General features: G+C 42.4%; 1 protein-coding gene across 1 annotated transcript in view; it reads right to left on the reverse strand.

Annotated features, from left to right (window-relative positions):
* GPC3 (glypican 3) overlaps positions 1-27,812 on the reverse strand; it is a 251,700-nt gene that overhangs the window by 95,525 nt on the left and 128,363 nt on the right. The window contains exon 4 of the mRNA XM_067548021.1: positions 1,025-1,158. Coding sequence (XP_067404122.1) covers positions 1,025-1,158 — 134 coding nt within the window. The remainder of the gene's footprint in view (positions 1-1,024; positions 1,159-27,812) is intronic.

Consider the following 27,812-nt stretch of genomic DNA (forward strand, 5'->3'; position numbering starts at 1 on the left):
GATGCAACCCCCTTTACATTACCGTAGACAGAGGCAGTGTTAGGTATGAGATCCAGCGGGAAGTGCACTAGAAGAAATAATGTTTCCCTGTAGGTTGAAGCTGCAAATGATCATCTCCACACAGCAGGAGGATGTAGAGTGGAGGAGAGAAACACTTCCAATGTCAATACGTAGAGGCTCTCTTAAACCTCTAAATAAGTTGCAGTGGGTTTCACCAAATCCCATGCTACTCAAATGACAATAATGCATCTCTTCCAGAGCCCATGTAGTCTGGCCCTCCCCAAAACGGGAAGGTAATGGGGGAACTAGATGCTTATAACACACTCACAAGCAATTTCCTTTCAGTCCACCCTGGTGTGACCCAACTGAAAGCACAATGAGAATTTAGCCCAGTAAATATTAAGAGGTGATTTTGTCCATTTAGTCTTTGGAGCTTTTCCACATTTTCAATAATTTCAAAACTTCTCATTTCATTTCTGCAGCCGTTCTTCTTTTATTTAAAAAAAAATAAGTGCACACACACACAAAATTCTCTAGTGTGTCTTAAAAATCCATGAGCAGAAAAAGAGCTTTTCCCCTGGCATCCCGATATGATCCCACTAAATTTCAGCTTCTATTTACATCTAGCTGGATGCTGTGCCAGGAACACAGATGCCTGCTCTGATTTTCAAACTCTTAGGAAACTGCTGTGAATGTTCCTTGATGGCTTTTAAGGTGTTGGGTATAAAAAAGAAAATCCCTCCATGCTACAAGGTTGGACACCTTGTGTGCCATGCTGCAGGCTAAGGTTAACATCTGCCTTGGCAACCTTTAAAAACAGCGTTTCCTAAAGCCCCTTGGAATATCAAAGATGGAAATCAGGAGGCAGTTTTATGCTTAAAAGGAAAACACATTGACATTTATACAACAGCCATGAAAACGTGTAACTCTCACCCACACGGATACATTTCAGACTTTTACATCAGAGTAGTTTCTGACTCAGAAACACAACAGCCATGTATACTCAGGGTCAAAATTGTCTCACCTTCTCCGGCTGGACAGGGTTTCCTCATGTTCTATGTGAGCCACCTGAAGTGCTTTCTTGTCAACGAAAAGGTCTTCCGGGAAATAAGCTGATCTATACTGTCTCTGTTGAGAATGGCCACACAATTTGCTAACCTGAAAAAGAAACACAAAAGCACAATCAGCTCAGATGTGGCACACAACACACTGGAAATAAAGGCGAAGACGTATAACTTCCACCACACCTCTACTTTTTAAAAATAGCATAATAAAGATGCAGGGTAAAATTTTCAAAAGGGCCTCAGTGACTTGGGAGCCAAAGTGACTTGGGCACTGTGGAGTCAATAAGGAGTTAGGTACCTAAACGCCTGTAAAAATCTGGGCCTATGTCACACGTGGGCTCCCAAATCACTGAGGCGCTTTTGAAAATTTTACCCATTGCATCACCACAGAGGAATCCATGGGGGCGACTTTTAAAGCAAAAGAACTTGGAGCAGAATAACTGAAGTGTGTCAACCAATCTTTTCCACTATGGAGGCTGGACTCAACCTCTGCCTGGTTTCTCACATAGTGGCAAAGGCTTTTTCTCGAACGATGAATGGGCTAAAAGGGAAAAGTCAAAGGATTGTGCATTTTGTGCCTCTCAACAACAGTTTCTGGTCAGAAATATAAAGCTCTGGTTTCCAAAAGCAAGGTGTTCCAAAAGCAAACTTTCTGGGCCACATCCTCAGGCGGTGTAACGCAGTATTAACGCCAACAGAGGTATGCTGAGGATCTCGCCATTCAAGGGCTGTTTTTTTAAATCAGCCCATCTAGCCAGCACTCCAGGCTTGCAAGTACGTTTTGCTCCAAGACTGAAGCAAGCTCATAAAAGAGAATTCTCAATGTAAACATCACATACTGCTCTTGTAAGGACACCTGCCCTGTCGGATGGAAGGCAATGCTCAGAGAGCAATCACCTGTCAAAACCCTGAGCTGTAAGTTTTTCCTGGCAGAATTCCAAACTGACAGGTTAAATATTCTTTGTGTTATCAGCTGTGATGCTTCAGAAGTTCTTCTTTATTTTCTTTTTTAAAGTCATAGCAAAAAAAAAAAAAGATAACAGATCTCAGGGCAGAGCGTAAGAAGAACAAAATATTTCTGACTGTCAACCCCTTTAAAAAGAATTGCATTTTGTTTTTCTATCACAAGCTGCAGCCACCCCTCAGGAGGCCATACGCCCCCTTTGATCGCTTCACCTCTGTGTGGAAGGACTGTGCATCCCTGAAAACTCACTTAAGCCCCCAAAATAGAGCTGGGTGGGATGTGAGCGGAGCCAAGGGCCTGCCCAAGACCTATGGAAAAGGGTGGATTTCACGCTTCAGGATGTTCTTGAAAGCCCTGTCCAGACAAGGACATGCATGTGTTAACATAGAATGCCGCTAAGTTTCCCCATGAACATTCACTCCGACTGAAGAAATGGATTAGCTGTGGCTATGCTATACTCACATGAGCACTCCTGGAAAGCACTTTTAGGCGTCTACACCAGAAGTGCTCTGTTTTATTTGGGACCAGTGCCACAGAATCCCCAGCATCCTCTGCCGGAGCCCTAGCTCACGCAATGGACATGACAGCATTGCCAATCCGAAGCATTCAACAGCCACAAGTCAGGCTCCAAATAAAACTCGAGCACGGCCCAGCTCTCCACCCCTTTACTCAAGAGTTGAGGAACCGGACATCTCTCTCAACCAGGTCATCAGGGAAGGGTGTGAGTATATTAATCCAAAGCAAACAGTATAAATATATATATCACACGTGTCTTTAGAATAAGACTGTAATCCTATCCATTACCCATTTGATTATTCATTTTCTTTTAATCAGTCATTTGTCTATCATTTTATGTTATCGTAATAAAAGCTTATAAAATTATACCGATTCGGTTCTCAGTGTGAGCATTCCTGTCCTGCACCCCGGGGGTCCCTATAAAACTCTTCTGGAGCCTGATTCTGGGACTAGAGCCTCATTCTCTTCTGGTCAGATCAACTGGCGAGCCTATAATCCCATTCAAATTACTTAAACACCAAGAAACCAGGCAACACCAGCGAAAGATAATTAATCTGGAGGGATCATGGGTTTCATATGAGACAAACCAACTACCGCAGTTTGGACTGGACTTGATACTTGAAAAAAAAAATATTTTGTAAAAGACAGAGAGAAAAGCAAATGACACAGACGCGGCGAGGTTATAATGAGAGGCAAAAAGAAGAACTGGTACATTGTGTTGGTTCTTTAAATTTGTCAGCCTCTGGTGATGGAGGTTTCTATAGCATAATCAGCAGTAAAACTCTACAGTTCCACTACAGGCTAAAAGATGGGGCATCTCTGCTTCCTAGATGCAACTGCATACACAAACTCCTCAGTGTCTGAAGGGGCCCTGAGTGAGGGTTTTCCTCACATCAGTAGACTGCGTCCTGATTCCCCTGCAGTCCATGGATCAGAGGCGTGAGTTTTTCTATTAACGTCATAAAATCGCTCCTCAGACATTGATTTGGCAACCGGGCAAGTAGCAAGAAAAGACACGGAGGTGACTCCAGCACGCTCCAGGAGAGCGGGGCAGGGCATGATTTTCCCATCCCATGAAAGTTTGAGATTTTGACGTTTTTTCCCACACTGACACAGGATGAAAAGTTGAAATCTCAAAAATTGACATGAATTGACCATTCAAAAAAATAAAATTCCGATCGGGGGTCGATTGAAACGTCTTTCAAAAATTTCAAAATGTTTTGTTTCCATTTTGTTGTGCCTTTTTGTTAGTATAAATTAGCTAAAATTTCAAAATGAGAAAAGTCATTTAAAATTGGAAAAGATGAAACTCTGTTTTGAAAAGGTCAATGCCAGCTGTTTAGACAAATAGAAACTTCTTCCTCCTCCCCCCCCAACATTTTTCTCCTCAGGAGCTGACCTGAAATGGGCCCTTTCTCAGGAACCATTTCGGTTTCCACAAATCGACATCCCTGCAGGCTCTCCCCTCGAGAAAGCTGCTGCTCCCGTCACTCGGTGAGAATAGCTGTGTACGTTCTGCCGCACACATCCTCCTGTCAAAGCCTAGATCAGTGTAAACCAGCACCCACAGAGATTTGTTCATTATCCCTCTGTGGGAGAATGACAGGAAAATAACTAATTACCTTCCTATTCCAACTTCATTTAGCCCTGACCCTGGGTTTGCCTTTTGTCTACATCAGTGGACTTGCCATAACGCATTACTCATCGAGCAAGAGTTCCACAGGTTTGCTTGTGGCGATAACATGCTGGCTTTATTGATTTTGGGATCCCCATTCTCCAGGCCTTCCCTATTCAGCTGTTCCTCATCAACTATTAACAACTCTGTTTCCAAGGGCAGCTGGGGCTCTTAAATCTATATTCTTAGAACTGCCTAATTTATCTTCACACTGCAGTGAACTAAACTAGCCAGTTAAACTAACCGTTAGCAACACACTTGAGGCTAAAAGCACAGCCATTGCGTAGCGCGCCAGCCATCGGATGAGGGAGGTGGAGAAGAAATTAATTCCATTCTATTACATCCTACATTTGGCTTGGTAAATAAATTAGTAGTGTCACCTCTTTCATTATCAAGAGCAGCACAGTTTGTTTGCACAGGCTGCAATACAATAACGTGAAAGAGATAAACCGCCCATGAACATCATGAGTCGGGATCTTTAATTGTTGGTGTAAGACGCACTGGGGTGACATGCTGTCGTTGGTGCCAGTTCTGCAGCTGTGGCCGCCTTTTCTGGAGCTGCTCTTTCCGCAGCTGCGGTTGCTCTTGGGGCGTTGCTTCTTCGGCATTTTTTCCTACTTTTGCTCCATTGCACTCTGAGCTGCTCCTTTTTTCTTTGCGTTTCACTTAGTCTTGTCAAACCCAAGTGCTCAAAATAATGTGTCAGACCCCGCTGAAAAATCAGGAGACTAGCTTAAACAAATGCATTTGGGGTCTTTTATTTGTCTTCTGGATTTTGTGCCATTTGGGTGCACATTTTCAAGTTTGTCTCTGCAAGCATGAAGGCTAGAAACCTAATTTTAAAGAAAAGCAGTCTCTCTCACATAATCACATGACTCCAGGAGCTGGGGCTTTATGAAAGGCACCAAATATCACAAGACTTGCAATAAAATAGCAAGAGAGTTAGCCATTCTGGCAGCACTGTCTCTCTTCTCTTTTGCACACTGTGTATATTTCCCTGTAGAGCCAGAAGCAGAACAAACATTTCAAAACAGTTACTTTGCTCAACAGCAGCGGGAAGACAAGTGAAAGAAGGGCACAACACAGCCACACCATCATACCAAGGCCCATGTAGAGTCATAGACTCATAGACTCTAAGGTCAGAAGGGACCAATATGATCATCTCTTGCACAACGCAGGCCACAGAACCTCACCCACCCACTCCTGTAATAGACCCTCTAACCTATGACTGAGTTATTGAAGTCCTCAAATCATGGTTTAAAGACTTTAAGGTATAGAGAATCCACCAGCAAGTGAGCCATGCCCCATGCTAGAGAGGAAGGCAAAAAAACCCCCAAAGCCATCTCCAATCTGCCCTGGAGGAAAATTCCTTCCCGACCCCAAATATGGTGACCACTTAAACCCTGAGCATGTGGGCAAGACTCACCAGCCGGATACCCAATGCAATGAGGTACCTAATTTTACAAAATATGGAAGATCCACCACTATCCCTTTACCGACAGAGAGGGATAAAAAGCAAAGAAGAGGAGCAGGAAAAAGGTCAGGTATTTTAAGCAGTCATTTGTGAGGACTTAACTTTGATTTTTCACTGACACTGTGCAATTCCCTTCTCTTTTGCAGCTCTGTTCTTTGAGTCAGTGAACACGATTGATCCTGACGTGAGCAAGGCTAGATCAAGGATTTGACAAAAAGATGCTGAAGCATAATGAACGGGGGGAGGGTGCCTGAGTTAACAATGGCATTGTCCAGGAAAGCACATCAAAGAAAGAAGGGGGCAGGCACCTGCAGGTCTCTTCGGCATTGCCTCCACTGGGGTTGTTCTGCATGAGCGAAGCTACCTTCATACAACTGCACTGCAGCAAACCTCTAGTGCACGTGTGCGGCGCCGGGGTAAAACGGTGGCCTGCTATGGTACAGCTCACGCACAGGAGCACTGGTGCAAACCCTCATTGGAAAGTAAGGTAAACTCCATCAGTGCAGCGGGTTTGCACAGCAGCAGATACACCAGACGGGGGAGGAGGAAACCAAACCCTAAACACCAGTGGAGACAACTCTGAGTACAGCCAAGAATGGTTAACTCGTCTTCTTAGGACATGTCTACCCAGAGACTGTGTGTCAGACCAGCCAGGGTGTGAATCGACAGCACACTAGCTTGCCATGCACTAACCAGCCGAGTGGACCCTGTTACCGCACACTAAAAGTTCCCTAGTGCACTTGGCGCTTTGACATACTGCTGTCTGGCACTTTCAGCGTAACGCCGCACGCTCCACATGGCTAGTTAATGCTGGCAGGCTAGTGCACTGTAGATTCATTCCCCAGCTTGCTGTGCACTAAACGGGGGAAGAGCCAACACAGTCTATTGCAGGGTGTCAACAAGCAAGGGTGATCCAGGTGATGTAGTGTACTTGGTCTTTCAGAAAGCCTTTGACAAGATTCCACACCAAAGGCCCTTGAGCAAAGGAAGCAGCCATGGGATAAGAGCGAAGGCCCTCTCATGGATCAGTAACTGGCTAAAAGACAGGAAACAAAAGGGTAGGAATAAATGGTCAGTTTTTACAATGGAAAGAAGTAAATAGTGGGGTCCCTCAAGGATCTGTACTGGGACCAGTGCTGTTCAATATACTCTTAAATGATCTAGAAAAACTTAAGTCTGAAGCTGACTGTGAAGAATTCCAAAGGGACCTCACAAAACTGGGAGACTGGGCAACAAAATGGCAGCTGAAATTTAGTGTTGATAAATGTCAAGTAAGGCACATTGGAAAAAATAACCCCAACTCTACATACAAAACGATGAGGTCTAAATTAGCTGTTGCCACTCAAGAAAAAGAACTTGGAGTCATCATGGATAGTTCAATGTGTGAAAGCAGTCACAAAAATTAACAGAATGTTAGGAACCATTAGAAAAAGGATAGAAAACATCATAATATCTCTTGAAAAACCCATGGTATGCCCACATCTTGAATATTACGTGCAGTTCTGGTCACGTCATCTCAAAAAAGATGTATTAGAATTGGAAAAGATACAGAGAAGGTCACCAAAAATTAAGGTTATGGAATAGTTTCCATATGAGGGGAGATTAAAAAACCTGAGACTGTTCAGTTTAGAAAAGAGACAGACTAAAGGGGATAGAGGTCTATAAAATCATGAATATTGTGGAGAAAGTGAGTAAGGAAGTGTTATTTACCCCTTTAACACAACCAGGGATCACCCAACGAAATTAACATTAATTAATGTTTAAAATAAACATAAGCACGTATTTCTTCCCACAATGCACAGTCAACCTGCAGAACTTGTTGCCAGGAGATGTTGTGAAGGCCTAAAGCATAAATGACTTCAAAAAAGAGTTAAATAAGTTCATGGAGGATAAGACCATCAGTGGCTATGAGCCAAAATGATCAGAGATGCAACCCCATGCTCTGGTGTCCCTAAATCTCTGACTGCCAGAAGCTGGGATTGAACAACACGGGACGGATCACTTGGTAATTGCCCTGTTCTGGTCATTCCCTCTGAAGTGTCTAGCACTGGCCACCATCGGAAAATAGGATACTGGACTAGATGGACCACGGGTCTGACCCTGTCTGGCCGTTCTTATGTTCTCAAGTATCCCTGTAGACAAGCTCCAAGAAGAAGTGGCACAGCAAGCCGAATTTGGATATTCTGCTCCCCATCTGCTGACAAGAAGGAAGCTGCAAACTGGTACAGCATAAAACTTCTCTACAAGCATTTGCAGAGAGAGGGGCCCCTTTTGGTGAGACCTAAGAAAAGGAGGATGGTGCCAGTCATGGCTGCACATGAATGTTTTCTTGAAAACTAGTTCTACCACCAACTGCAAACCTCTCTGGGTTTGGTCACTTCCCGAACATTTTCATCCTCTCTTCACTGCTCTACAGTATGCTGGGTACCCATCAGCTGCTGACTTTGTCCTCAGAGGCAGCTGCACTTCCATGGCTGGGACACTTTGGGATTCAACCCAGAACAGCAAGGGGTTGTGTCATCACACGCCCTGTAACTCTGGGTGTGTCTGTGCTGTGCAGCTTTGGCTCAGAGCCCTGGTACCAACAACCTGCTCCCAGCACCCTAACCTCACCCTGGCTTCCACCAACATGGTTACTCCTTACAAGGTAACACCAGCATCCTCTCAGTCCCGAGTTCTTCCCCAAAATGTGTTTCTCTGCAGTGGTGAGCCCCTCTTACCATAGCACCCACAAAACCTTACCAAGTTTGCTGCTCCTTTAAAAAGACATTACACAGCAGTTTATTAACAACTGGGGTTGACAAATCCTCCACTTTGCTCAAAGCACTGAGCTGGCTTATGGTAAAAGTAAAACAAATTTATTAACAAATTAAGTGATATCAAGTATCAGGCATAAGGACAGAAATGGTTACAAACAAAGACAAGTAAAAACACGCATCGAAGGGCTGGTCTACACTGAAAACTTACACTGGCATAGCTAGGGCACACAGGGGTGTGAAAAACCCACACCTGAAAGATGTAGCTCTAACAACTTAACCCTGGTGTTAACAGCACTAGGTTGATGGAAAAACTGGACTAACTCCAGAAACGGAAGAACCCCTCCCGTCGGTGTCGAGAGTGTCTACACTGAAGCACTGCAGCGGCGCAGCTCTGTAGCTTTTTAAGTGTAGACATTGCTTAAGACTAAAGCTCAATTTACCAAAGTATAGTCTTTTGTCCAAAGAAGTTTCTCTCGCCTACGTTCAGTCTCCAGAGACTTACAACCCCCTTTGCTGAAAGGTTCCACTCTTCTCAGAGCTCTTGTATCTGCCCAGTAATGCATTGTGTTCTGGCTCCAGGCACCATCAATACTGTAATGGATTGCTGACTAACTTCCAATGGCAGAATTTTTATTTCTGCTGACAGAAATAAAGTCCACAGAATTCAGTGGAAAGACTCCCACTGACTTCACTTAGCTCTGGATTGGTCCCATAGTGCACGAATCAGAGAGAACCCAACCTGGCTTTCAGATCACAGGACCAGTGAAGAGCTGGCAGTTAGGGGGAAAATTTTCTTACTCAGAAACCAAGCAAATGTTATATGGAAATCATTGCAAAACAGTGCACACGTAACTCCTAAAGCCATTGAGAGATTCACTTGATAGACTACAACTGCATTTTAAAAGTAATTTTCTAGGAACTATTTTTTAAAAAAAATAATCAACTTTCCACTGGAATTGAAATGAGCGGCTTGTTAGATGTTTGATATTTTACCTTTTTATTCAGACCACGAGCTTCACTTTGTTCTAAAACATAACTTGCAACATTTGACCTTTGCTTAAACTTTACATAGAGTTTCCATTTGTCTTCTGAATGAATTTCTCCTGCTTATAGATTCTTTTCCATGAAGGTACAGAGTTTTTTTTCCACAAGGGAATGGCCTCATTTTTAAAGATTACCTCCTGCAATCTTCTCTGTTCTCTGACAAGTTCACATATGTCATTTTATACCTATTTCTGAGTTTCTTTTGGGAGAAACTTTCACATTAAAATGAAAAGCAATTAACTATTGTAACTGATTTTAATACAGCATCTGAAAGATAGAGAATTCTGTTACACACAACTGACTGCCACAGACCTCAAGAAAATATGCTATATTTATAGAACTGGATTCATTGGCCTCAGAATATTGCTTATTTTCTTACTGCTAGAAATCCAATTTTGTCAGAAATCCAAAAGATTTCAATAAAACAAAAGACCTTCCCCATTTCAGTGACCTGTTCTATTAAACGTTAGCTGTGTTATTAGCCATATATATACAAAATAAGTATGTTCCTTATGTTGAAAATTACCATAAAAGTGAACCTGAAGTCTATTACTTAAATGCTGCTATAGAAATCAGATTAATTAAATTCCAGAAGTCTTAAAACAAAATATACATTGAAATGATGTGGTATAAAACATAAACTTTTTAATAGTAGTAACCAAACACATTTAACATTTCTACAGGTGTAATAAAAATGCTAATATATGTTAATGTTTATTCTGTGGTTAATGTTTTGTCTTGTTAATTTCCCAAGGGTTTTTATTACTGATTTAAATCTACCATACTACTCAACTGATTGCATTGCTTTCCACAAACTGCAAGGCACCCTCTCAAACGAATACTGATTAACAGAAGTGAATAAACACTAAGGCAAACATTCATATTATATGCTTGTAATCATTATATACATTTTGTCATGAAGACGAGATAGGCAGATGTTCCCCAGACAGAAAATATGATTATGGGCATAAAAATGAATGTATAATGTTTTATTTTAAGAAGTACATAATTATTAACTAATGATTATTCTTCTGGTACTGAGCGCTAGAGCGGAAAGAACCAACTGAGTGGGATAATCCAGATGTCTTCTTCCACAAACGTTTCACAGGAATTCCTCATTGACTATTAAGTGTTACTAATAAACTTCAGAGCACTACCACTGCAGTGATTCAGACATCACTGCACAGATTACATAAGAGACAATAGCCTAAATATTTGACACAGAATCAGGAACCATAGGATGTGACCTAGTCTTCATGCCTAGGAATAAATGTTCAATAATACATTGGGCTTAAATAATGAAACACTAACCATGTAAAATGCATAGGAACACAAATGCTTAGAATAACATAGCTTCTGTCACTCCAGCTCACAGAGTGACTCCTAGGACACGCTACCAACATGCACTACATCTAGTCAGTGGCTGTCACAGATATGGGACTAGGTTACACTGTAGATCATCAACAAGGCTTTAAAACCTCCTGCAGACTGAAGTGGGACTAGACGGGTACTTAATGGGAGGAAATATTACCGTGTGTGTGTATTATATAGCCCCCTTCATGCAAAGTATCATGACACTTTGCAGATAGCCAGAGAAAAGGGGGGAAATAAAAATAAGAGGGGTTTTAAGAGAGGGTGACTCCGAAGGAGAGGAAAATATGTTCTTCCCAAATAGAGCCGCTTGAAGGAGGCAATCATGTTTTTATTGAATTTATCAGGGTAGAGCTTAGGGACCCAATCAAGAAATAGGGCCCATGTACCACAGACAGTACAGAAAAGCCACTTCCGATGACATCTGTTCCACGGCAAAGTGGGACTACCCTGCAAAGAGCCGGGGCAGCTTCCGGATTTACCCCTCTCCTTCCTGGGGAGAATGCGCAGGGAGCTCCAGGTAAAGCAGCTCAGGGAATTTCTAGGTTAGTTTTCCCTCTCCACTACAGAGGGTGTGATTCTTCCCCCCTTGAAACCATTTGACCAGTGATTTCCATGGGAGCAGGATCAGGCCCTGAGAGAGAAGCATCTGGCCCTTCCCTGGGGCCAGATATGCCGTTAGGAGCCTGCAGTCCCTTACTTCCACGGGGACGTTGCGGCACTGGCAGGGGCACGGACTAGCCAGTTAAATACAAACCTGCCCAAACTACTGGGTCTCTACGTAGGTGGCTAGCCCGCGCCACCACTAAGACCACACCATCCACACAGCTCTTTTTAGCATGCCAGCTCATGCAGAAGCACACTTCCAGCGGCAGTGTAGACATTCCCTCTGTTATCAACAGAAGAGGCTTCTCTGATGCCCTTACTTCAGGCTGTGTGCTCTTAGCCTAGCAAGCAATGGCGGCGCCTGTTCATTTAACAGCCAACGGGAAAGGCTTTAGCACCTCAAGCACGAGGAAGGAGCTGCTCTGAAGGTCCTCTGCCATGCCGCCCAGCTTCTACTGCTCGTTAGGGTGCTGCATATATTTGCATGACAATAGCGTGGATGAAAGAGAAGGAATGCAAAAGTTAACTGCGTTAAGCGGGTGCCAGAATCATTCTATTCCGGTGCCTGTCTAAGGAAGAAAGTTCAGTGAGTCGAAAAAAGCAGCAGAGAACACAAGGGACTTTTTAAGGGTTTTGAAAACCTGCGTTAGCCAGATACCTTCCTTCCACTGACTCAGGTCTTGAATAACTAAGGTAGGTGAATAAAGAGATTGCCCTTCCATTTCCACTGCAGAGGTTATGCTGCTTCTTAAGAGAAGCTACTCCTCTCCGGAGAGATTCTCAAATCCTTACTTTCAGCTCTGCCTCCCCTACCAAGACTGAAACCCCTAAACTCCCCTTGATTTCTGTAACACACGTCTACACTGATTTTAGATTCTAATGGACTCCGAGACCAACCTGCTTCTCCCACTGCCGAGGATGGAGTTTTGTTCCCAGGGACTGACACCTCATTTTGACTCAAACTTTTTTTTTTTTTAAATGTCTTTGATGTAAACAACATTTTTCTTCTTTTTCATGGCTGCAGTATTCAGGGTTTAACTAATGGGAGAAAGCTTGTGTGTGTGTTTAAGAGAAGGCCAGCTGAGACTTCTGCTTATTATGCTAAACTTTGCTCATTTAACTGCTATCTTCTCTTCCCAACCACTTCCCAAGACAGTTTGACCTAGTGGATACAGCATTGGCCTGGGACTCAGGACGTCAGGCTTTATTCCTGGCTCTGCCAGTGAACTGGGGCAAATCATTTTGCACTTTACCCCTCAGTTTCCCCTTCTGTAAAATGGGGATAATGATACAGACCTCCTGCTGTAAAGCACTTTGAGATCTACTGATGAAAAGTGCTACAGAAGAGCTTGGTATTATAATTATCCAGCTAATATATCCTGTCTAACACATCCATAAGCTGTCGGAGGCCGGGGCTGTTATCTTGATTGCTAATTTGAACAGTACCTAGCACAATGGGGCCCTGATCGTTGATGGGGGGCGGGGGGGTGTCCCTAAGTGCCACGATGACACAACTACACAGTAATCATGGTGAAGAGCGATTCAGAGTCTGAATGGGATCTCACCATTTCTCCAGGGATCCCTATCACTGTTGATTGATTACAAGGAGCATGAAGAGATTTTTAATTCCTGGGGTTTTCTTGTGCTGAGGAGTTTGCAGCAGCTGGTCCGGGGCAGAGGGCAATGAGAGATTCCCTCCCTCTCTATTATATCTAAGTTTTTTCCATTTGGCTGGGGGTGGAGGGGAAACCATTTTCAGTGTTTTAGATCCACTGTGGCTGCTGCTAGATTGTTTCGTGGTAGATGGGCCTGAAAATGATTGATTCCATGTGGAGAGAACAGGATGCAAATGAGACGATTGATGGGCATGAAGATACCTCACCTGTAGCCAACTCTCACGATGGCATTGCGAGCCTTGCAATAGGTGGTCTTTACTTACTCCTGGAGTCAAGTGATGTGAGAATTTCAGCTTTCACGTAAAAACAACAAAACATTCCTAGACCTCCTGGTAGCAGAGAAAAGCATAAAAACAGGATCCAAGTGCTCCCTGAAGACTCAACAATCAGGAGACAAAGACAAGAAGTCCCAACTTTATTATAATAATATACAAAAAATCTCATTTTAAGCCAATCTCACTGTTTTGGGGAGCCTGACTCCTCATTTTTGAATGTTTGGAGCTGAGAATACTAATGCCTATCAGGATGACTCCTGTTTGCCTAATAAATAAACCTAATACTTAGCACTTACACCGCACTTTGCATCCCTGGATCTCAAACAACTTTACAAAGGAGGATGAACAGCTTTATCCCCATTTTACAGTTGAGGAAACAGACACAGAAGCAGAATGATTTGCTCATGGTCATACAACTGCCAGTTTAACATCCTACCCCTACCCCAGATTTATCCACATACTCAGGCGCATTGTAGTTTAAATTTAGGCTCGTTGCTTTTCCCCTTCTAATACGACCAAAAAATTATTCACAATAAATAATTTCATTCCAGTCCAGTCTGTTTTTTCACAGATCTTCATTACAGCCAGACTACAAAGTTTCTATTCTTATTATGGAGGTTGAAAAATAATATTTCCACCGTTTCATCGTGGCTTATTGCAGGACAAATGGATGCATTTCATCTTGGCCTGACAAACCAATTTTTAAAATCTTGTTCAGAGGAGATCTGCTTGCAGGAATAAAAGGTCACAGCATTGCTAATCATTGAAAACAATATATTAAGTTGCAAATGCAATTAAAAGCAAGACATTTGAAGTCAGGGTTTATTTCCTATAGTGCTTTTGCATTTTGTCAATGCAATCTTTAATACTGAAAAGTTGATATTTCATTTTTCATGGCTATGGGCACTTGGCAAACTATGAAGCCTGTGACCCACCTGGTTATTCCTGTACTTATCATAGGCAGCTCCTGAAATTAATATTTTCGGTCTGGAGTCAGGAAAGCACTTGAGTATGTGTGTAACTTTAAGCACATACTTAAATACCCTTTTTGAACAGGAACATTTTCCTGAATTGGGACTCTGGCTTGTAATATTTCCATGTTACCATTGTATTGTTACCATTTACAGTACACAAGATTTAAGAATCAAAATGATATATTTTATCTCTTACTTCTTTTCACTGTTGCCCAACAGAATAAAGACAAAATATAGGATTAAGAGGCAGATGTGGAATAGAGGGCCAGGGGATTTGCTGTGACTGTGGAAATAGGGGAAAGTTATATTTACATAGATTTTCAAAGATGGCTAGGGGGACGTAGTCAGTTGTCTAAAGCCGCAAATCCCCTAGCTTTGAATATCTCAGCCTACCTTCTTAAAATGATCAGGAAAATAATCCACTTGTTATGAAATTTGGACATGGAGTAATGAAACAAATCTCCCCAGAGGATGTTAAATATTTTAGATGTCTGAATTGTTAGTTACGGTAAGAAAAGCATCTCTTTGGAAGGAGGTATACCTACTGCTATCTCAAAAGACAGAGAAGCACAGCAGAAAATTAACTTAAGGGATTATCGGAAAAGTAGCCCAAAATAACTGTCTGCTTTTCCACTTGCTGCCTCATGCTAAATTATAGAGTACAAAGTAAACATGATCACCAGACAATTATCCCCTTGACCGTAAGTAATTCAGCACACGTTGCAAGTACAGACTCTTTTAGAAATGATTGTAGATCAACATATTTTAGACATCAGGGGGTGGAATACTAGGTGTACAAACCTTTCTGGCCCAGATCCACAGAAGTATTTAGGCTCCTAATTTCCATTTAAATCAATGGAATTTATGGACCTCAAAACCTTTGAGGATCTGGGCCTTCCTGACTTCTCCAGTCTCACAACAGGAAGCAGAAGGGCAAGCAAACTCACAGCAGCAGCAGCCACCGGGGGCAGGTCCCCTCCACACACAGAGGATAGCTAGTGGGGGAGGTAAAAGGTACGGATGAGAAGGCTGCTCTTCTACCTAGGGGTGAGAGTGGCAGGGGGCATCTCTCAGCCGTCTTGGAGACTTTAGGGGTAAGAGGATTTGCTTCAGCAGCTGGGAGGGTGAGGAAGAGCAAGACAAGAGACAGAAGAGTCAAGTTAGCTATGGGTGAGTTTGTTACCAACGGTGGTTTCCTTTGCACAGGTTTTGCGCATTTCTAATACTGTATCATCGAAATGCCTAGGGCATTACAGGAGCAGTTTATAAATTAATCAGTTGTATTTTCCCCAACCTAAAAAGAGTATTTAAATTAAAGAGGAAAAGCAGATCTCTGTAATCTCACTGCATTCTGAAATGTGAGCCAGACATCTGGAAATGGGGATGATAGGTTATTAAACTGCAGTGTCAACACGGTCACACAACTCTGCTCTAACTGGCCCGTGTTCATTAGCTCCAACGCTTTCTCTCTGCTCCTTCACACAAAGAGACGGAGAGGTTTAACGATTCCTGGAGAAATACACTTTGAAACAACGCAATTTCTTCATGGCTTTTTATTTTTAAAGGATAAGGCCAGTTTTGGAAGGATAAGGCCATTTTATTATCGTAGCTAGCAGTTAGCTACAGTACATTCTTCATTATTGAATATAATCTTCAGGTAGAAAGGCAATATTCTCAGAAACGCAGCATTAACTTGTTCACCAATGACTTTAATAAGGCTCTTTTCAAATTACTGGCCATAAAACCACAGTGTAAAAAAGCTACTGATGATACCCTGTCTTCTTAATTAGTTCTCTCCCTTTCTGTCGATTTGCAACTTAATAGCAAGTGTACATATTTATATAAAGCAACTGAAGTGTGGTTTACCAGATAACCTCTATCTTCACTGGCCATCTGATTACAGGCGGCTCCAAAGAGATCTCTGTTTTATATTATGTATATCTGCACTCTCAGATGTATGTTTGTATAGGAAGAGATGGGGTCCACCTGACCAAAAAGGGGAAAAACATCTTCATGAACGGACTTGCCAACCGAGTGAGGAGGGCTTTAAACTAGGTGCCATGGAGACAGGTGACAAAAGCCCACAGGTAAGTATAAAAAAGGTGACCTTAACAAACAGTTAAATGTTAAAGGGGACATGGAAAATTGCAGTTGGGTCAAAGGAGCAACAAGAAGGAAATCAGTGGGGGAATCTGATCAACATTTTAGATGTGTATACATAAGTGCAAGAAGTATGGGGAATAAACAGGAATAACTGGAATTATTAGTTCATAAGCTAAAAATAAGTCAACAGTGTAGCACTGTTGCAAAACAATAAAACCTGAACATCATTCTGGGATATATTAGCAGGAGTGTTATAAGCAAGACCCAAGAAGTAATTCTGCTGCTCTACTCCACACTACTAAGGCCCCAGCTGGAGTGTTGTGTCCAGTTCTGGGCACCACATTTCAGGAAAGATGTGGACAAACTGGAGAAAGTCCAGAGGAGGGCAACAAAAATGATTACAGGTCTAGAAAAGATGACCTATGAGGAAAGATTGAAAAAAATCTAATTTGTTTAGTCTGGAGAAGAGAAGATTAGATAGAGGAGGGATATAACAGTTTTCAAGTACATAAAAGGTTGTTACAAGGAGGAGGGAGAAAAATTGTTCTTGTTAATCTCTGAGGATAGGACAAGAAGCAATGGGCTTAAATTGCAGCAAGAGAGGTTTAGGTTAGTCATTAGGAAAAACTTCCTAAGTGTCAGGGTAGTTAAGCTCTGGAATAAATTGGGTAGGAAGGTTGTGGAATCTCCGTCATTGGAGGTTTTTAAGAACAGCTTAGACAAACACCTTTCAGGAATAGTCTAGTTATTACGCAGTCCTGCCTTGAGTGCATAGGACTGGACTAGAAGACCTCTCGAGGTCCCTTCCAGTCCTACACTTCTATGATTCTATGAAAGGCAATATGGGTGAAAGTGATCATGAAATGACAGATTTCATGATTCTAAGGAAAGGAAGAAGTGAGAGCAGCAGAATAAGGATAATGGACTTCAAAAAAGCAGACTTTAACAAACTCAGGGAACTGGAAGGTAAGGTCCCATGGGAGGAAAATCAAAAAGAAATCCTACAGAAAGTAGAAACATGGTCAAATTGATAAGGAGTTCAAAAGAACATCACAAGTACATAGGGGACAAAATCAGAAAGACTAAGGCACAAAACAGATTACACCTGGCAAGGGACATAAAAGGCAGTAAAAAGAGGTTCTTTAAATACACTTAGAGCAAGAGAAAGATGAAGGAAAGTGTAGGTCCCCTACTTAGCACGGAAGGAGAGCTAATAACTGATGAAATCACGCAAACAGAGGTGCTTAATTCCTATTTTGCTTCAGTCTTCAATCAAAAGGTTAATGATAATAAGAAGTGTATTGAGTTTCTGGTTAACAACTAGGGGGAAGGAATGCAAGCCAAAATAGGGAAAGAAAAATTAAAGAATACTTAGATAAGTTAGATGTATTCCAGGCAGCAGGGACTGATGAAATTCATCCTAGAGTACTTAAAGAACAGACTGAAGCAATCTTGGAGCCGTTAGCAATTATCTTTGAGAACTCCTGGAGGATGGGAGAGTTGCCAGAAGGCTGGAGAAGGGCAAACATAGTATCTATCTTTTAAAAGGGGAGTTAGGAGGAACTGGGGAATCATAGAACAGTCGGCCTAACTTCAATACCTGAAAAGCTCCTGGGCAAATTTTTAAATAATCACTTGGTAAGGACCTGGAGGATAAGAGATTATAAGGAATAGTCTCCATGGAATTGCCAAGAACAGATCATGCCAATCCAACCTAGTTTCCTTCTTTGATAGCGTTACTGACCTCGTGGATGTGGGGAAGCAGTAGATGCAATATACCTTGATTTTAGAAAAGCTGTTGACATGCTGCCACACGACAGTCTCATAAGCAAACTCCGGAAATGTGGTTTAGATTAAATTAATCTAAGGTGGGTGCACAACTGGTTGAAAGACCATACTCAAAGAGTAATTATCAATGATTTCTGTCAGACTGGAAGGATGTGGTTAGTGGGATCCCTCGTGACTTGAATAATGGAGCGGAGAGTGTGCTTATAAAATTTGCAGATGACACCACGCTGGAAGTGGTAGGTAGCAAGCACTTTGGAGAACAGGTTTAAAATTCAAAATGACCTTGACGAATTGGAGAATTGGTCTCAAGTCAACAAGACGAAATTCAGTGAAGACAAGTGCAAAGTACTTCACTTAGGAAGGAAAAATCAAATGCAAAACCACAAAATGGGGAATAACTGCCTAGGTGGTAGTACATTTTCTCCGCCCTTTATAAAGGAACATTATCCTAATTGTTCTAACTTTTCCATATAACTAACCCTGGAGGTACAGTCCTTTACCACTTTATTGCTCTCTTAGCCCCTGTTCTAATTCCTAAAAACCAAATTTCAGATAAAATATTATTGTACATATCAAAGCACTTAAAATTGTTTTAATAGTTTGCAAGCTTTTTACTTTCTAAAATAACTGAATTCATTTGCTTTTTCATTTCTATAAAAAGCAATCATGATCTGCATATCAACAGTGTGTTCTCCAGACTTGACAGAATAATGAGCGGAAAACAAACGTGCCCGCTTTTGTAAATCTGTTTTTGGGATGCTTTCCCTCCCATTATACTGAGGTATGTTTCCTAAATAAGGCCTAAAATAGAAGTGTTGCAATTGTGAACTATAGAAAATAGAAAAAATCTCAGTACAGAGATTAGCTACTGGTAAAATTAATCCATTCAGGGCCAATGAAGGGCTTATCAAAACTCTGCATTCTTTTTCCACAGATTCTTTTTTCTGTTGATTTTTCTTATGTTTGAAGCTACCAGATCTTTATAAAAATAGTTTTTTCATAAAATTGGTTCCAGTCTAATCCAATTAAAGGTCAGCACAGAGATAATTTACTGAAGATGTGGCACATAAGCTACAAAAGACTTTCATTAGATTTTTTATGATAAAGGGATTAATTCTGTTTTCAAAGACAAACCCGGTTTACTGAAAATGTAAATAATGGTTTTATACACGTTTATATCTTGGGGGCTTTTTTCAGACTGTGTTGTCACACATCTTGTTTTCACGTGTTCTGTAGTTAGCACAACTGAATTACAGGATGACATACAACATTAGATTAGGTTCTGCTTGATTGAACATCTCTTTATAATGGAAATCAGTGCACACTTTTAACCTTGTTACGGTACTGTCTCGCATAGCTGATTAATACATAAAAAGTGACTCAGATACTTAACAGCATGCTATTTGCTTGCAGCTGTCTTGGAAGATGAATGTGACTTTATCGCAGCACCTTTATTAACTTTGTCAACCTGTAAGTAATGGACCTGACTGGCAACAGTGAATTCCAGTAAATCAGTCTTGTTACACGATCCAGAATTAAGAGGAAAAACCTCAGTGAAAAACTGGATATTTTAAACATGCATGTATCTTTTTAGCTTCAACTCAGTTCGCACATTGCCCAAGACATTTGCTCACCTGCACATTACTGAAGAATATTTTATTGCAGGGTTTTGGGGTTTTGTTTTTTTTTATTTATTTATTGAAAACATGCACACTTATTTGCTGTAGCTGCAATGTCAGCAAGCCACTTTCACCGGGTGACTTTCCCCGCCCCCCGCCCTTCTTTCAGGGTGATCAGCGGGCTGACCAATTGGAAAATGGCTACCTTGCATAGACAGCACTTTCCACCTGAAGCTACCCAAGTGCTTTACAATCCTTAATTAATGCAGCTGCACAACCTGCCTCTGGCCATTTCTGAACCATTCTGGCCTTTTTGTGTAGTGACATAACACAGCACAAAGCAGCTACGCTCAAGCAGCCTGATGGGTTAAGGGCCAACCGGAACTCAGGGCCAGGCAGACCCATTTGCAGGATCCAGCCCTTGTCATGCAACCTGACCTTAAGGTTTACTTGCTTCATCGCAGAGAGCTGTTTGTGGCTAGCCCTTCTGCAGGTGCACAGAGCATAAGGCCACTCCGCCTCTGTGCACAGTCGGTATAAGGGCCGGCCAGAATGCAAAATACCCAGAGGAGCACAGGGCTCCCAATGAGATGTTCTACCACCACAGGGGCAATTGACCTGAAAGAGGCTGGAGAGCAGGGGGTTGTGGGGGATCCAGTCCAGAGGCAGGGGGGCACCAGCACAAGCCAGTGCTGCCCACGGGGAGTGTTCCCACCCACCAGCACACCGCCACAGCCAAAGATCATTGTGGGAAACGGAACCAGAGACAGGGTCTCTGTGCGTATCACGCCCACCTCCACAGCTCACAGGCCCGCCGGCCAGGAACCGCTGTACGTAGAGAACACCAATCGCAGAGCTCCTCACCTCACCGGCGCACGAGGGCAGAGGTCCCCTGCGCAGCCTACCCGCTTCCCTGTGCCCCACTGCGGCGGAGCACGGCCACTTCTGCCCCCACGCTCGCTGCAAACACGCAGCACGGCTAGGGTGGGGCCTGGCTAAACAAGCCCCGGGCTGCCCTTTACCTCCTTCCTAGCAGGCGTGGTGTTTGTCTAGCCCATCACAGAGCTCCAGGCACTGCAGCTGAGCGAGCTCAGGGCGCGCATCCACCAGCAAGATGTGCTCCTTCTCTGTTAAAACAGAACCCGAACCAACGAGCCCGGAGCTGCACCTATGCGACCGCACTGATTTACACAGGGGCTGAGCAGCGGTGCACGGGGAACGCAGCACGGCTCGCCGTGTGTAAGGGGCGGTGTGTTGAGCTAAATGCGGAAGGCAGCTTTTAACCTTACAAACATGTTTTTTTTTTTTCATACCGGGATCACACAAGTGACACAGAAGCCCCTCAGCAATGGCTTTTGTTGTCTTTACACGAGGTCAGATTCATCCCTGATGTAACGCCACTGGTTTCAACAGATAAAATGGATTTGCCCTCTCAAACATCAGCGTTTTGTGCTATGTTGGTTCCTTCTACCCCACAGATTCTGAATTATTTCTCACTGTACTGGATTGAAAAGGTCAAAGAAGACAGGACGCAGCTTTCCCGGGACGTGGCACTGTGCCAGACCAGTTCCTGGTTATTTTATTCTAGCCAGCATGGCTCTTTCATTCCGAAAGGCATCAGAAAGATATCTCCAGCGGATGTCTTCACTTGCTGTTGCTTAGAACTTAGGCAGTGCTTAGCTTTGAGAGGCTAGCTAAATGGGCACAGCTGTCCCCTTGCTGTCTCCTATAAAAACCGGAGAGGGGTGGGATGGAATCTGAGAACAACATAACAGCAAACTGTAGCCCCCAGCAGAAAGAATCCACAGCTAGATCCTGTAAGATGCTCCATCCCCATTGCAAACATGAGGGTGCTCAGCCTGTCACAGGATCAGACCCTGAAAGCCTACCATAGCCCATTGGTAGGAGATGGCAACGTAAGTTATTTACCAAAGAAAGGCAAAGGAAGCACTGTGACAAAGACCGTTCAATTTTCAGGTCAATATCTCACCAACCTGCAGCCTCAGTGCAAATAAACTCCACAAAGACGTTAAAGCCCAAAATGTAAATCATGCCATGAATTACTGTCACTAACCACTAGGCTCAGGGACCATGCACGCACCCCCCCCCCCCACCCCCACCGCTCCAGGTCAGTGCTTAAAAGCATTATTGCTACTCGAGAAGCTAGTGAAATAGGTCTGAAAATTGATCAGGTTAGAAAGAGAAACCTGCACAAATAATTGCTAAATTCAGCGGCTGCTCTTTTTACAATAGCTCTGTCCAAGTAGCTTCAGGCAACAGACTCAGCTTCCTGAAGTCAGATCTCAACCAAATGATTCCTTCACAGAATAAAGCCATTAGAGGCACACTTTGCCCTCGTGCACACATCTGAGGGCAGGCTTTGCACCCGGGAGGGTTTATTAGTGGACAAAAACAAGTTAGAGATGAAAAATGGCCCCAAAGAAATGCCAAGCTCATTTGGCGCTAATCAAGAGAGATTATTCTGGAACTCTGTTGGCAGTGAGTCCATGCACTCACCACTGTGGATAACTGGAAAGCCAACCTTTGTTGTTCTCCCATCATTTATTTCAATTGATTTGTCTGTGGTGTCTTTCATGCACAGTTTCTCAAACCACTTTACGAGCAGAGGGGAATAGGAGAGAACATTTTACAATGCTGAACGCAAGCCACTCCTCCAGAGAAGTTTCATGTAAGTGGCATATTCAATGCTACCCCAAACTTCATTTTCTAGAGACTAAAAAAGTACAGAAAATGTAGCACCCAGATCGGGTAGTGCTATACGCTCTTTTTGCATTGCAGGGGGACACTTTTTAATTTCTGTTTTGTTCCCAGCGTATTTAGCAGCATTGCTAATGGGAGAGTTCGTTATATTTTAAGATCGCAGCACTCCTGGGGATTACTGTCATTGGAAGTAAACTCAGAGCAGCTAACATGAGAGATGCCCTGTGATTGACCTCAGATGGAGTTCTTAGTGGAAATCACAGTCAGAGATAACGAGGCCAAAAGAGGGGTTAGGGTAAAAAGCATAAATAGATGGATATTCGTGAACGTGAGTCTAGCATTCCAAAGCGGCAGATTTTAGCAGGGATAAAAATCTTCGCAAAAGGGAAGTAACATTTGTTTACATTCTTTTTAGAATTTAAAAGGCAATGGGTATTAATCGAGTTTCTGGGAGTCCAAGGTATCAGGATGAGAACCACAGAAATGTTGTCAGGGTGGCCATATTAGCATTTGAAACATTTCTGACAGTCTTTTTTGAAAAAAGCATAGGTAGACAAGTAAGAGACATAAGCCAATATAGTCTCACCAGCCCCGGGAGAGAGGATAAAACGTTGACTGACTACATTAGTTGTAACACACAGCTAGGGTTTGTCTAGAGCTCCAAGCTGAGCAGCTGGCATAAAAAGGAAGAGACGGGCGACACACCATGCTGCCTGATGGAGCCTTGGCTCTAAACTGGATTTCTGCCTTCAAGCCGCCCCCAAACAAGTCAATTGACTCCAGGTAGGGTGGGGCCAAGGGTGCCTGTTCGTTTGTAGGGCAATTGGGTAGGAGGGGTTTATGAGTTAGTTAGTCAGGATCTCCCCTAGGATCATATTTTAAACAACTTTGGGGAGATCTAAATGCATGACCTGATTAGCTGATCCTGACAGCTCCTCTTGGCTCCAGGGACATTGGGCATTCTCAGCACCCTTGAAAAATCAGACCAGGTCCTTAGGTGGCTAACTATGACTTTGTGTGCCTAATATTAGACACCCAAGGCTGAGCATTTTAGCCCTTTCCCACTATGGCCCTCCATTCCCTGGGGAGTCTATTTCAGATAGGTTTTTTCTCCCGTTGTTTAACCCTACCTCTCCTCTGATTTCTTTCTGCTGCTTCCTCATCCCAAGAGAAAAAGGAAGGTGTCACTTTGACTTGCTCGCTGAATTAATCATGGTGTCTAAAACAACTAGGAACATTCTCCTCCCGTACAATGAATGGGGTGGACTCCCAACATGTTGGAGTTGATTTGACAACATACCGGAATCTTTCAAAACGATAAAGCTCTCAATTACTGCAAAAAGCATACAAACAAGCCATTAACCACGTCATTCTATTCGAGCCTGGGGGTTACTAGTCCGAAGTCTGCCCTTTGGAGACTCAGGTTCAGGCAAGTCCTTGGAACAGAACTGTACCAGATACTTCAACTGGGATCACGTGCTATAGGAGACCCTCCTCCAAGGATTCATGGAGTGGGATGGAGAAATGCCTTTCCCACCTGGACAGCAGGAGGAACGCAGAAGTTACATCATGTTATAAGAGGGAGGGAGATCAGAGGGTGAGAGAGCCAAAATGGTCTCCATCTATAAAATACAACTATGAGATGGGGGGAAAAATTGTGTTTTATGTGGTGAAAGCAGTTGGATAGTATACACGCAGTTATGCAATAAAATCACATTCATTTAATTTCTGACATTTTTATTTGCTTTATATCACTGAGCCGCCTTCTCTAGCATTGTCTACAGCTGTGCGAGTTAACGGAGTGCCATAAAATGAGAGCATATTACAACAAAAGAGCTTCTGAAACGGCTCAGGATCTAAGTGCAAAGCAGCAGCGACAATATACTTGGACTCTCTTAGCCACTGAAAAGGGCACAGCTTCATAAACCCCAAAAAACAAGCAGTAAACTAAAGTGGATTCATCTGACATTAGCTGGGAATGTTTGCAAACCATCCCGCTGTTTATAACCTCCCTGCACCTTGTGCTTCCTGCACATCATGCCTGATTTAAAAAGTGAAATCAAACGGTAAGAGACACTCTCCCTTAAAATACGTGGAAGCTCTTTTTACACTTACAGCATAAACTAGGGGAGAAAAGGACATCATCAAGGACCTGATCCAACTCCTATTGAAATTAATAGAAAGATTGCTATTGGTTATTGGGTTGGGCACCGACTGAGTCCAACAAAGGGACTTTTATGCACTGGCCATGCTGTGTGTTGAAGACACCTCTAAAAGCTACAGTTAAAAAAGAGAAAAAAAAAAGTTTTTTTACATGGATGCCACTGCCAACTCTCTTCAAGTGGAACAAGCTCTCAGAGGATAAAATCCTTCTCTTCAAAAGGATAGGGAAATTTACAGTTTGAGTAATGAAGCAAAAAAATTAAAATGGACATTTAAAAATCACATTTGTAACCAGCGAACTCGCTATTTATTTTTATACCGACAGATTTAATCATCATTTAGCAGTGGTATCCTGCAAAACCAATTTACAACATTGTGTTGTACAACGCACAACCAAAACCAAAGGAGTCATAAACACAGCTTGACTCCTCTTCTCCGTTTTCTTCCCAACTAAGTTGGCACTAAGGGAACAAAAGTAAAATAAGTTCTATCAGACCCACAGGAAATTCAGAGGCACTGCACAGTCTCTGCAGCATATTTCCGAAAAGCCAGGCACTTTTAATGTTCTCTAAATGATGATGGTAAATCAAGGATAATGAGAATTGGGTGCATTTTGCCGGAAATCAAGAAGGAGGTAGTGTTAGTGGGTATCTGAATGATGGCATTAACAGAGCTTTCGGACAGAGGATCATCTGGTTAACCACAACCAACACACACATGTTAAAAGGCGTTAACTCTGTGTATGCTATGGACAAAGTCATGACTGAGAGCCAACAGTATACGAACAATGACCTCTTTCATCAATCGAGACAAGGGGTAAAACTCTCAAAAACACATAAGTGACTTAAGCACCTACTTTTAAAAGTGACATATGCACTGAGATTCCTAAGTCACCAAGAGGCTTTCGAAAATTTTACCCAAGATTTAAGTGCCAAAAAGATTATACCAATATGGTTGGTCCAAAACTGCAAGTTGGTTTGCACAAAAGTATTCACGAATAGTTTTCCACTTATTATTCTCTCAGCTCTGGCCAGGACCCAAACAAAGGGATTTGTAGGTCAAGATCAATGCCTTATAGTTTAATATATATTTGCCAGGTGCTATCATACTCACTTAAGAAAATCATTAAGATCAAAAGTTCTTTAACTAAATAATTTTAACATTTCCAACATTTTTGAAGCAACAGGGAATTTTACTGAGATTGTCTTCAAAGACCAGGTTTATTTTTCATGCTGCTGGGTTGACAGACATTGCTTTAACATCTTACCTATTACATCAGTCATGTTACATTACATATCACAAAGTGATTGACAAAACCACGCATGAAAAACCAAGCTGGGAATTGCAGTGAATGGGTGCTGACTTACTGAACACTGAAACATCCCATAGTTTTCAAATGGGTTTTTAGATCTCAATGAACGGAACTCACTACACAAATTAATTAGAGCAGTTTGGAGATTAAACCTTTCTGATAATAAAGCTGGAAATATCGTGGCAGTCTGGCTAACTGACAATTCCATGAGCTAATGCAATATAAAGGAACCAGCGCTAGCAACAGTACAAAGAAACTGATCTCAGGAGCTCTAATGGAAAAAGACTTCTTGAACAATGCGATACTTCAAAGCAGTTGGCTGGAGCTTTCCTTAGACATCTCTCAACCCCAGTGTAGAAAGAAATCTAACTATTAGCCGAAATAAAATTCTTAAGAGCCCCCTGCTCCATCACTGATAGCACCTGGCACTTTGATCCGACTCCTAAGAGAGATGTGACTTGACACCAAAACACTAACTCTTGTTTCTGCACTTTCATGATCGTCCCATCAGGATTCCAAGGAAAATGCCTCCCACACCAAGAAATTGCAACTTGGTCAATTAAATTCTGACTACCTGAAATTCTCCCCCTGCAGTTTCAATTGATTTAGGTCAGAGACAGACTCGTACCAAATCTTTCAATGTGCATGCACCAACACTATCACTTCCAAATTTGTATCCAAACTTTGCCCTATCTGCAATTCAGGTTGGCTTCATGCAAAGGTGGTTGCTTTGTTTGAGTGGTGGCTGGGGTGATGCAGATGATTTGGGATCTATTCATCATAAAAGCTCCTAATATCAATACGCATAGTTAGGAGAAAAAGCTGACATTTCTATATGGACTTTGAATACCTACCAGCACCAGGATGAGTGGCCTAACTTTAAAGATGCTGACGCCCTTCAGATCCCAGCATCTGCCACAGACTTCAATGGGAGCTACCCACTTCTCAGCACCCCAAAACGCAGATTTAGGTACCTAACTTAAGGCAGACAGGTATGACAGTTGTGGCTGAACTGAAATTTCCTTCATGCATGTGCAGGATTTTTTTATATATATATTCAATTTGATGTATTAGCATTGTAATCAGAAACATCCTATGCTTCTTTATAGTCTGCTGCCATCCCTTGACTTCATCAAATTAGTGAACGTGCCATACCACTGGTATGATTTATTCTTAGCATTACGTTAGCAACTACAGGCTCAAAGCAAGATCAGGAGGACCCTATTGTGGCAGGCATCATACATTGACATAGGAGTCGTTCCCTGATTACAACAATCCAGATAGAGTGCTATCCCTGTCTCAAAGATGGGTAACTGAGGCTCAGAGAGATGAAGTGACTTGTCCAAAATCATACCACAAGCATGTGGCGGAGACCGGAATTGACACCATTTCTCCTAAGCCCCAGTCCTGTACTTTAACCACAAAACCATCGTCTTAATGGCAACAGCTTCTTCCCTGTTTCTAAGTCCTGGACATTAATCCCTTATGTTTGCACTACACATTTTGGGATTTGTTTGTTGCTTTGTGTTCTGTTGGAGTGGTTTTGAAAACTTAGAGGGATAAGGAAAAAATCCAAAAAAGATATTTAGGTTGACAAATTAATTTGTGTCAAATCAACATTTTCCCTCTAACTAGACTTCATCTGCTTTAATGCTAAAAATAACTTGCATTTATTTTTAATAAAGACCTAACGTAGGAAATCACAGAG

The sequence above is a fragment of the Emydura macquarii genome, unplaced genomic scaffold (assembly GCF_026122565.2).
Source record: "Emydura macquarii macquarii isolate MOO-44397 ecotype Brisbane River unplaced genomic scaffold, CSIRO-AGI_Emac_v2 contig_1253, whole genome shotgun sequence".
Classification (NCBI taxonomy): Eukaryota; Metazoa; Chordata; order Testudines; family Chelidae; genus Emydura; species Emydura macquarii.